The sequence below is a fragment of the Neocloeon triangulifer genome, unplaced genomic scaffold (assembly GCF_031216515.1).
Source record: "Neocloeon triangulifer isolate White Clay Creek 2 clone unplaced genomic scaffold, ASM3121651v1 ptg000017l, whole genome shotgun sequence".
Taxonomy (NCBI): domain Eukaryota; kingdom Metazoa; phylum Arthropoda; class Insecta; order Ephemeroptera; family Baetidae; genus Neocloeon; species Neocloeon triangulifer.
Genome location: NW_026775559.1, coordinates 8,969,039 through 8,981,737, shown reverse-complemented (window position 1 = coordinate 8,981,737; position 12,699 = coordinate 8,969,039). Strand labels below are relative to the sequence as shown.

The 12,699-nt window shown below is 34.9% G+C and overlaps 1 protein-coding gene across 4 annotated transcripts in view; it reads right to left on the bottom strand.

Annotated features, from left to right (window-relative positions):
- The window catches only part of LOC132203401 (protein kinase C-binding protein NELL1-like), a 38,253-nt gene that overhangs the window by 13,106 nt on the left and 12,448 nt on the right, over positions 1 to 12,699 (bottom strand). For all 4 annotated transcript variants that reach the window (XM_059631176.1, XM_059631177.1, XM_059631178.1 and 1 more), the window contains exons 2-5: positions 10,303 to 10,431; positions 1,502 to 1,652; positions 1,096 to 1,402; positions 477 to 632 (exon numbers count right to left, since the gene is read on the bottom strand). In XM_059631176.1, the coding sequence (XP_059487159.1) occupies positions 477 to 632; positions 1,096 to 1,402; positions 1,502 to 1,652; positions 10,303 to 10,431 (743 nt within the window). The remainder of the gene's footprint in view (positions 1 to 476; positions 633 to 1,095; positions 1,403 to 1,501; positions 1,653 to 10,302; positions 10,432 to 12,699) is intronic.

Genomic DNA, 12,699 nt, shown 5'->3' with positions numbered 1-12,699 from the left:
GGACGATCGACAATAGAGACTGAAAGACACATTGTCACATTGTGTGTTGGCTTCCAACTTACAAATAAACGCGTTTACAAGTAAATCATAATAGCATTCCATTATAACAAGTAAAATATAAAGTCATTGAATAGGTACCAGGTTCTCTCTAAAATAGATTTTGAAATGTAGTGAATTTTATACTTAGGTAGTGTTGTTATAGAAATAAGGACTGATAAGGGCAATTTTAATATGCAACCCTCAGCTGATTTTTTCATAGACCTTCTTTTATTGAAAAAAAAATAAGATAATTTTAATTTATTTGGGGGGGGGGGAATGAATGGTTTTAAGAATCATGTCAATCATGTGATTAAAATAATTAGGATACTTCTATAATCACACACAAAAATAATGTAATTTTTATGCCAAATTTTTGAAAAAATTATATCATATATGTTGTAAGACAAAATATATCATGTAAGACAAAATGAACTTACTTTTTGTACAAGTTGGTTGACGCGCGCCGTGAGGTCCTCAACGGTGGCTTGCAGAATTTGGAACTGACCACAGGTTGGACAGACCGAATCCACTCTAGGACACTGACTAAGGTACCCATGGGGACCAGCCACCACGCGTACATCTTGCAGGATGCCCTACAAAGGCAAATTAAAAAACTTCAGTTTTCTTCTCGAAATAACAAAAAAAAAAGGAAAAAAAAAGCGCTTTAATTCATACTTGACAACGGAACTTTTGCACGTTCAAAGGGAGGTGAAAAATTAATAATATAAACCATTGAATATTGAAAACGCTTCAAAATTAATCCAACAGTTTAAAATCTTCCTTTTACTGTTGAAACCAATTTTAACCATTTTGAGTCTACTCAATTATAAAAATGCATGTAAAACAGTTAGAATTAATTGCTTTTTATCTTCATATGCATGGATTTGCATAATAACGATGTGTAATGAATGTCTTAATTAATCAAGTTCAACCAACCAAAATTTAGTAAATCAAGAAAAATATTGAAGGAAAATAGTAACAAAATTTACGAACAGGAAACAGGACAAACCGCAATTATAAATTTATTGATCATTTTGTAGCTTTTAGAGTACTTGCCATAAAAAGTGAGTGCTTGACGTATCGCTGGCCCAGCCATAACGCGAGTTGGTCTCCGAACTCACTATCACTTTGGTGCGAGGACGCGTTGGAAAAGTTTCTGTCGGGCGCCGCGTGTAGCACTCGCTTGAAGTGGTGTTTACAGTCCACTAACAACTCAACTTGGGCCCCGCTGACCCACAAGGCTAGTCTGTGCCACACACCGTCCGCTAAGTGAACTTGGAACGATTCTACAAAAGTCCTGCCCCCGTGGGTGTAGTGTAAACGCACTTCTTTTTTGTAGCCACTCGACTGCAGCTCCAAGTAGCTGCAAAGTTCAAAATCGTCACAATCGAAATGTCAATATTATATTCTGGAAAGTGGATTTTTCCAACAAATTATTAGATTTAAAAAATCGAATGCTTACCTGTTTGAGCCATTTGACAAAGAAAAAATACTGCCAACGTTGCCCACCCTTTGCAGCAAAGACAGTGTCAACGTGAATTCTGGACTATTACTAAGTAAGTCTACCACTTTGGAGAATACTGACTGGGGAAGGCGAAATTTTCTATCAGTTCCTGAAATCAGAAAAACAAGATTTTTTAAATTAAACCGATTTTAAAGTACATAGTTTTTTTATTTTCATCAGAAAAGTGTTATTAGGATTCTGGAAAAGATTATAAAAATTTAATGAAAATTTACAATCCTCTTCTGTACGAGTGAGATTCACCACGAGTGAAAATTTGGTATCAAGATGAATCGACTGAAAATGTTATTGAATTAAATATTAGCTCGATTTAAACTTTATCTTAAAAAAAATGGTGCTACATGTAGCCAGTAAAATTTACATAAATTACTGTTTTATAGATCAAAGTCAAGCATAAAAAAAATGATTTTGTATTTACATAAATTCTTTCACATTATAAATCACGTTTTAGTTCATAAAGTTGTGTTGAGTTTAAAAAAAATTATATATACCAGTTACGAAAACAAAAAATACTTAATACTTCAAATTTAAAAATTAAAAAATGTGGGAAAAGATATGTGTTGTAAGTAAACTGATTTTTGTGCAATAAATAAGGCCCTGTAATAAAATGGGATTTATTGTGTTTCTGTAAGACTTCATTCAATCGACTTACTTCACAAATTCCCGCACCGCCAGCTCATTTTTCATTTGGCCACATAATCGCCCTTGTTATACCAAATTGAGTGCAAAATTTCCACGCCAAAATGAATTTTCCGCTGCACGGTTTGGGCCGAACGAGTTTATTTCCCATTGAGCCGCGGGATCGATTTGGCCGAACAATAAAATGAATAATGTATTTAGAATGCACGATAGTGAGAGAGAGTGGACGGGTCTGGTGCTCTTTTTCTCTCTCGCCGTTAATATTGCGGTGAAGCCCGTGTAGTTTTCAGATCAATAATATACCCCGCGAGCACCATCTATTATGAGCCGCGCTTTGGCCCAGTGAAAAACACAAAAAGCGGCAGAAAAAAGAGAGCCGCTGGAAACAATGTCAACGCGAGCGAACATGCTGAATGTATGCAAAAAAAGTTTTGTTCTTTCTTTCGCGTCGTTTGAATAGCTTAGTGCGCTTATGCAACCGACGCATTATTTACTGCTGGAAAAATAGCTGACAGAGCACGCTTCTCAATTAAATCAACGCCCACTTTGCTGATTTTGGGTTTTGCGTCCATTCTTGCTCACGATTAATTGATCAATTTTACTCTGTTCAAATTTAATAATCCAGTTAATTTTTTTCAAGTTGAATACAAAAAGAAAAGAGAGAAATTTTTGAAAATTATTTTGTTTTTATAATGTTTCAAATCTTGTTAAGTATACAAAACTACTACAATTTGAGTGGTCAAAATCCAAACAAGAGCAGCGATATTTTGTAAAAGCAAAAATTTTTATTCTTAACCTACATTGACAAGCGATAAAGATGCTCTTTACTGTGTAAAGGCCTAAATAAATATAGAGTAATAGATATGCTGGCCAATTAAATTGGTTATATTAATCCTTATACTTCATTTTTGAAATAAATTTATAGTCAATTTTAATTTTATTTCTTATAATTAATATGTTAAATTATTAATAGTTTCAAAGTTGCGTAGCCAAAATTTCAAAGTTTTAAAAATATATTTTATAGATAAAAAAAATCTTTAAAAAATTACTCCAAAACCAGATATTATTCAGATTCAGTAAATCATACATTTGAAAATAATATTGAAGTTCTCCGAGATAAATTCTATTTGACGCGGTGATTATTTATATTTTCGTCTCCAGCTGCGTGCGACGCCCAATAAAAAAGCCATTATCCGCCGCGTTTTCTGCCCATTCAGCCAGACGGAGATTTTATACTCTGCGTCTTCCTTTCGTGAAATAATATGAATAAAAAAAATCAAGAAGACGAGGCGGGGATGAATTTGGCACCGATTCAACAACGGCGGCGCTCTGCTTTATATCATCTGCTGAGTATTATATACGTATATGAAGAGCGGCAGAATTAAATGGAGCATTCTAGAGGATTATCCCCAAGTGGCTGCCTCTCTTCTTCGCCCGCACACCCTTAATTTGCATCTGATTTGGCGAGCCGCGTAAAATCTGTCTGTTCTTCGCGTGCACGTACGATGCTTTCTCTTTCAACAGAAATTGCTCACATTCAGAACTTTTCCTACCATCAGCGAAATTGGACTTTCGGATTATCGATTCTTTTGAAGGACGGAATAATTTTCTGATTCATTTTGTGGCCAAACAAAGATTTCAAAACAAATTTCACAAGGATCATTTGGGTGAGAATGAAATTCAAATATACCAGGGGTCTAATTCTGTAAGATAGAATCGTTCCATTTCCATTTCTATTTCATTTTCCATTTGCTTACCCATTCTATTTCGTCGCCTTTTTTGATAACGACTTCTATTTCGCTGCCATTCCATTTCTATTTCGTTGTCAATTTTTTTAGTTATGCCATTTATTTATTTATTTATTATTTAATTTAATTATTGCCTATGCTTACTGCTTACAGTGATTTTCAATATATTCAAGTCCATAAAATTTATAAAATTATATGAATTATTTAATTTTTTATGTATTGACTTGATGTAAGATGTTGTGTATTTCATGTATCTGAATGGAGAATAAATAAATAAATAAATTTTGAAAGAAAATGTATAACATAACATTTAGAGTTTGCGTTATTCTTAAAAAATAAAGACGCGCCCCCTTAAGCGCGAATCTTTTTACGGCTCATAATTAGAGGGGATCAAGGGGATTTTTTTTTCTTTAATGAAATCAATTGAAATCAATTTCTTAAAAATAGGTAGAATTTAAATGCGATTTTAATGTTTTATTTAGCAAATGAGCAACAATGTATTTTATATTATTTAATTAATCGCGTGCGCTGTTTGGCAGATCGATTGGACTGTTTATAATATAATGTTATACCTAATTGCTCAAAATATTTTCCACTGATTGTGAGTTTTTCAATTCATGCAGAACAACTAATCTCACTTTTTTTTTTAATAAAATCTTAATTATAATTACATATAGATTTATTGGTCTACTATCAAAAGCGTACCCCTTTCATAGAAAGATTTTTTCTGCATCGTTTATTTGGTGCGCTTAAGTAATTGTACACCCGCGCTCTGCGCCCATCTCACATACTTACATTCTTTATAATTTTTTATTGCAAAATTTTGTTTTGCGTAATAAAATTTTTTTCAAAAGTAGCTATTTTTAACATAAAAGTTTTAAAATATGAATGCAATAAACATGATTATTATTATTATTTTTATTATTATTTATGCTTCTCGGCCTGTACAAAAATTTTTAAATTGGAGAAATAAAGAGAAGACAGGGTTTACAACTAGCCAGGGTTTCGTCGCCTTTTTCGATTATGACTTCTATTTCGCAGCCTATCCATTTCCATTTCTATTTCGTCGTCAATTTTAATAGTTGAGCCATTTATTTATTTATATTTAATTTAATTATTCCCTATGCTTACAGTGCTCTTCGAATGGTTTTTAATATTCAGGTTGATAAAATTATATGAATTATTTAATTTTCAATGAAAATGTATATTTATAATTCTTATATGTCTCTCGCACCCCCTTTTAATCGAATCTTTTTATGGCTCATAATTAGAGGGGATCAAGATAATTTTTCCTTTCACGAAGTTAATTAAATCAATTTCTTAAAAATTGGTTGAATTCAAATACAATTATAATATTTTTTTTTAGCAAATTAGCAACCATGTATTTTATATTATTTAATTCATCGCGTGCGCTGTTTGGTACCACAATTTGCGCCCACACTGTGGTACCACAATTTGCCCCCACAATGTGGTACCACAATTTGCGCCCACACTGTGGTACCACAATTTGCTCCCACAATGTGGTACCACAATTTGCGCCCACACTGTGGTACCACAATTTTCGCCCACACTGTGGTACCACAATTTGCTCCCACAATGTGGTACCACAATTTTCCCCCACACTGTGGTACCACAATTTGCTCCCACACTGTGGTACCACAATTTGCTCCCACACTGTGGTACCACAATTTGCGCCCACACTGTGGTACCACAATTTCCGCCCACACTGGTACCACAATTTTCGCCCACACTGTGGTACCACAATTTGCTCCCACAATGTGGTACCACAATTTGCGCCCACACTGTGGTACCACAATTTGCTCCCACACTGTGGTACCACAATTTGCTCCCACACTGTGGTACCACAATTTGCGCCCACACTGTGGTACCACAATTTGCGCCCACCCTGTGGTACCACAATTTGCGCCCACACTGTGGTACCACAATTTGCTCCCACACTGTGGTACCACAATTTGCTCCCACACTGTGGTACCACAATTTGCGCCCGCACTGTGGTACCACAATTTGCGCTCACACTGTGGTACCACAATTTCCGCCCACACTGTGGTACCACAATTTGCGCCCACACTGTGGTACCACAATTTGCGCCCACACTGTGGTACCACAATTTGCTCCCACACTGTGGTACTTTTGACTCAACGCCTTATTGAAATAATTTTTTATACATTTTATTGACTTGAGTATATTAAAAATCATTTGAAAATTACTGTAAGCGCATAATATATGCAATAATTAAATTAAATATAAATAAATATATATAAATATAAATATGGCTCAATTATTAAAATTGACAACGAAATAGAAATGGAAATGGAATGGCAGCGAAATAGAAGTCGTTATCGAAAAAGGCGACGAAATGGAATGGGTAAGCAAATGGAAAATGAAATAGAAATGGAAATGGGACGATTCTATCTTACAGAATTAGACCCCAGATGATTTTTGTACGTTGAATGAAATAATTGAATAAGGCATCAAAAAGTATTTTTCAAAATTTGAATCAGTTTGAATAAAATCGATAAATGAAATTCTTTCACAAGTTTTAAAATGACTTCATTTCCTTAATTTTCAAGGAAATTAAATATTTTGTATGAATTACATTTCAAGCCCTGATTGTGTGCTATAGATATGATGGTCCAATAAAAATTCCATCCGTGCCTCAATCTCTGTCATAATCTCTTGTTGTTATGGCAAACAAATAACAGGGAAGGAAAATGCGGCGGCACTCGTCAAAGAGTTCTCGTCGCTCCTCGGTTCACATTCCCGTACGCGAGCTATCGCAGTGCAGCGAAAAGAAGCGTCTCATCATTCTCGGAATCGGAGGCCGGGTGAAATATAAAATAATTAAATAAACGCTACACCCTGTGCACGAATTAAACGAAGCGTTTTACACGTGGTACTGACGTGGTATTAAGTTATGTTGACATATTTATTTTTCTTCTTTTTTAATAGCCAGCTGCGAAAGACATGCTGTAATTGAGCAGGAGAGGTTGCTATTGTCTCATAATAAAATTCTGCCAATCCGAGTGTATGTTATTGAAAATCTCGTTTTTACCCTGAAGTTTCATCATAAATTAATTACAAAAACTTCCAAGTTAAATTATGATTACAGCTAAATTGATTAAATTGATACTTTGCTATTTCATGTTAACCCAAATCATTCAACCATCAATTACAAATTTCCTTACTAATAAATATTTTAAAGCATCGATATATACTAAAGAAATAATCCCTAAAATATAATTTTGATCATTGTTAACATTTTTAATTATATTTCCTCTAGCTAATTTTACTACCATCGTCATTATTAATATGATTTTCTTGCAGTTCTTACTAACCTTACCAGCTAATTAACTTAATAATACAACATCATTACCAAAATAAAAAACAATTGTGTTTTGTTATTACAACAATGCAAACTCTGATTATTTGAAGTTTTATCATTACTAATCAGACCTAAAAATGATAAAAAAAAATACACAAATTATATTAAAATCTGCTTCAAATGATCAAAATACAGTACCTAAAAAATGTCGCCAATTAAGCTAAGATAATGTATAGATTTTTGCTGACATTTTATGATCGCAGCTTTTCCAGAGGAAACTTGACATGCAGATTGTTTAAAGTGGAAATAAAGCTTTTGAATACTGCAGGTTTTGAAATTAGTTGGTTGCCGTGTGAGTCGGCGTTCTCCGTCAATGAAAGCACTCAGTGTCATAAATTACATGCCGCGTGCGTGTCCCCGAGGGCTGTTATGCTCGCGAGTGTGTTTGTTGAGCGAAAAGGAGTCGCATCTTTTTGTGGCGACGACGACGAATAAGTCTCCGCCAGAGGCTACTCGCGCTGGCTCATCTTTGCGTAACTACAGCGCGCATTCATTTGCTCTCTGCTTGCTCACGAATAAACAAATCTCGCTGACTTTGCGGAATATCAAATAAATGAGGTGCGTGCTCAGACAAATGGAAGGAAATTCTGGATTTCGTGTTCAATTCTACTCTCTAAAGTAGAGCTCCCACAATTTCACAATCTAATACTCAAATCAGTGCAACTGACCAAAAAAAATTATTTAATTAAAAAAAAAATATATAATTTTAAACTGAAAAAAGCAACCAAAATATATTTATGTCTCTAATTTATTTATTTTTACACTATTTTAAGACAGTTTTAATTTTCAAGATTTAATTTCACCCATGACATTTTTCAACCTGTGCAAGTGAATTGATCTCAGAATTTTCAACAGAGCAGATCCCTTTTTTTCTAGTGCTAAAGTACTAGTGAGGAATTTCAGAAACGTCATGAAGATTAGGCATCAAATAATACACTTTTTTTAATTTTTATAGACACTTTAGCTCTTTTAAATGCGAAAATTCTGCTTTCTTGTATTTCAAAAGTTGAGTTTTAACAATTTCAACGTCTAATGAAGGTTTAATTCCATCAGTACAGATTCTGATGATCCATATAAATAATATTAAGAAGACTCGAGAGTTCCTTTCTACTCTTTAAACTCCATTAGCGAACGGAGCGAAGAATTATTGTTTCACTCTGGCGCAATGGCTCAATTTTTTCAGCTGGGGCAGCGTTTCTGCCCGAATTACAGTTTCGCATGTTATTCCTCAGCAATATCTTTTATGAACGCGGCCCGTGTGCGAAATTCACTTAGTTTGCTGGTGCTGCAAAAAGCAGCTCTCGTTGAAAAATGCGAAGGGGAAAGCGTGGCCGTTGGCTTGGCGCGCGGGCGGGCGGGCAAATTTGTGCTGAGCAAAGTGCGGCAGGCCTATTTTACGAGGAGGCGCCATAAAAATGCAAATGCCGCCTCTCCCGATTTTATACGGAAACCATAATGCGCAGGAAATTCGCAGAGGGTTAAGGTACATTTTCCTTCTCCCTTCCGGGTATCAAAAAATTGGGCAAACGACGTTCAAAAAGGGGAAAATAAAATAATGGCGTCCATTCACGAAAATATATTTTGAAATTTATTTGCATGCTTTTATAAATTTGGCTCTTTTAAGCACAAAATTTTCAGATAGATATTTAATTTTTTTTATTGTTTAATTTTTATACAAAGAATAATTTCAGAATATTCAGTAAATTTTCCAATTTAAAACATATCTGAAACTTCCTAATGGATTTGTTAATTTTTTTTTCTTTGAAATACAACTTATCCAATTATGAATTTATTTTCAATTTCACAGTGACTAATTTCCCTCTCAAGGCAGAGTATTGACTTTTTATTAACATTGTGTGTGAATTATGTCACATGTGTCGCGTTCTGCACCGGCAAGTGCATGCACCTGCCGTTACAAAGCGATCGGAAAAACCAACCCTCGATTAGCCTGTGCAATAAAGTGCCACTTTCCACCCTGCTTATTCACTGTGCACCCCTTGCGTAAAAAGCGCCGTTCGTTATCGACGAGCCATTGAAAACGATTCAGATTTTTGATCGAGCCGCAACTCCCTGGCCATTACAATCCAGTTTTGTGTTTTGTACGGGCAGGTGCGCACACCCCCGTTTCGGTGGGGTGGTAGTGCCATGCTGCATGCATAACCGAAAGGCGCCGCGACTCTCTTTGTTGTCTAATAAATTTGTCGTCGTCTTGCGTTATAAAATCGATGTTGCTCTGAATGTGAATGACAAAAAAATAATATAGTAAAAAAGGGAAACATCGAAAGTGACTTTCCATAATTTTATTTGTGGGAAAGCGAATCGCATGTCTTATATTTCAGAATTCAGAACTATTTCGATTGGACTTAACATTTTTATCTGTTCGTTTTTTCTAATTATAATTGAGTAAGCGACATAACGCCCCCTTTCATGAATGAAAAGCGAACAGAGATGCTTATCAGCCGCAGCCACATTCAATTTGGTCGCGGCAAATGTCAATCCTGACGCAGAAGGGCAATTAAGCAGAGATTCCGAGATAGTAATTAAGCAATCGCGTCACCCGCGATTATTTTCCTAGTAACAGGAATTTAGAATTTATATATTTGGAGAATAAACTAATTATTTTCTTTTCTTTATGACGTCAAGTAAAAATTTAATTTGACTCTCGTATGTCCCAGACGGCCTTCGGAAAGGTGCCTTTGACGGAAAATGTGCAGCGAATCATTAATTATACACCCGCCGACACAAAAGGTTATTTGGTGAATTAGGCGAGGTAAAAACTAGCTGCACGCAACCCTGTTGGAAAAAAAATAATAAAATGCACCCAAAGAGACCAAACAAAAAGTTGATATTTAAGTCTGACAGATTACAGCCGCTTGCATAACTTAAAAATGTGGTTTTAAAGTATTTCACGGATTTATTCAGAGTTAAAAAATATTTTGGATAAAACTTACCCTCAAAATTAATTGCAGTTCCAGTACTATGAGGTCCTAGGGCTAAATTTACACCGGGAATAGCTTCACTTAAATTGTGCGTTGATAAGCCCTCAAAAAGGTCGATGTGTGGTCTTGGAAACGCTGGAGCTGAAATCAGAAAGATTATTACTTAATTTTTGCACATTGATTAAATATTTCCTTAATAATACTACACTGTTACAAAAATTGTGTTTTCGCCCATAACGTAGTTGTGTAAAGGCAGCCACTTACACAACTGGGTTGTGCATATGCGCCGGGAAGCCACTTACACGACTATGTTGTGTATCTTCACACAACTACTTTGTGTTTTTTCAAATTTCCATCAAAAAAGTCGCCATATTTAATAAATAACTGAAGATCGCCAGAACCATGCTACAAATTGGAAGTGTTAGTTGTAAGGCTTTTAGTTCTTGATCATACAAAATCCAAAAATATTGATGAAATCTCTTGACATTTTCCAACTTGCATTAAACATTTTCATCGCTCATATCGAAGTAAGTAATAATTTTTATTAATAGCTCTCAAATTTTCAACGGATTCATGTGAAAATATGAACTAAATATTTATCTTTTATACAGCATTAACAACCCTATCGAGCTAGGCGCGTCGCTCGAGCTAGGCGCGTCGCTCGAGCTAGGCGCGTCGCTCGAGCTAGGCGCGTCGCTCGAGCTAGGCGCGTCGCTCGAGCTAGGCGCGTCGCTCGAGCTAGGCGCGTCGCTCGAGCTAGGCGCGTCGCTCGAGCTAGGCGCGTCGCTCGAGCTAGGCGCGTCGCTCGAGTTAAGCGCGTCGCTCGAGCGTCGTACGAATCAAATTTTAAATAGCTAAAAAAATATTTATCATAAATCTCCAAGAGTGGAAGTTCCAAAAGTGGAAATTGAGTAGCTTTCTCGGGAGTTTCTACACTTACTTAGGGAGTTTCCACTTACACGCTCAATACAATTGCGAGTTTTAATTTCAATACTAAAACTCGTAATTTCCACCTGCGTTTAAATTTGTGTTGAACCCCATTCACTCATTGGCTTCAGGGACTGTCAAATCATGTGTCGATGCTGCCCATTTCCTCCCCATACTACCCTGGCCCCCTTTTGCCTCCATGTTATTTGCAAATTTCCACTTAGGGAACTTCATGCCACTCGAAATCGATCTTAACACATGACTTGAGAATAAACAAAATAAATTGACATTGGAATTTAAAGTTCACAAAAACCTTTGGCAAGGGTTTGCCGTGATATAGCGATTTGAAGTTGGAAGTCAAACTCGCATGCATGAATACATAAGAACTCGTTCGTGCAGTGTTTATATTTTTTTAACCTCGTTTGTAGGAGACAAGTTACCGCAGACACACCTTACAAACAAGGAGGACAGAAGCTACAAACAAGGAGGACAGAAGCTACAAACCCCTCCTTTTTTTGTAAAATTCATTTAGACACAAGTTACAAGCGTGAAACTTTGAATAAGCAAAGCAAAATTGATCAGTTTTATGATAAATTTTGAATTTAATTAAGTTTAAAAGCAATTTTAATAACTTCTTGCTGATTTTATTTAAAAATTCACTTTTCAATAATTATTTGAGTTGTCTACTTCATTCATTTTCAATCCTAATAATCTCATAATTTTATAATTGTCTTTAATATTTTCATTTGAAACAATAATCTGTTTTGAATTAACATCCATATAATTAACTGTAATTATATATTAAATTTTCCTTATGAAGCCGCTAGAGAGTAAATTTTACGCAGTATTATTATTATTATTTAAAAATTTAGAGCTCGCTGCAGTGGATGCTGGAGTCTTTTTGATCTCGGAAATTTGAGCAAAATCCTTGCTAGTGATGGTGCCGTTTTGTCCAGCAATTGTTTTTTTTTTCAGATAAATTGTTTTTAACAATTGAATGTAAACAATGTGATGCTGTAACAATTAAACATTAAAATTAATAAAATCTCCTGCTAACGATAAGAAGCGCAAAAATTGAACAAGAGACAAAGAAATTAAACTAACTGGTGGCAAAATTGGTAATTTTTAATTTTAGATAAGTGAAAAGTGTAATTTCTGTCTTAGGTCCTAGCTGATCAATTGTTGGCATTAACACGGTAATTTCTGTGATTCTTTTTAAATTAATGCGTTGAGCTTCATGTTGGCAAAGTTTTAGTTTGATTTAGAAAATAAATCATTTTTTTAAAATATATAATACAACCATGGAGTGGAGATTAAATCATAAACTTTGCCCAATTTTATGAAATATTCCATATCAGCCTGTTTTTTATTTTGTTAAATCAACTAATAAAGACTGTAAACTAAACAAACCGTCATTTGTAGCTAAAGAACTTGATAATATAAATTTTCTCTTTTAAAAATAATTAAAAATTTTGTTGTTGT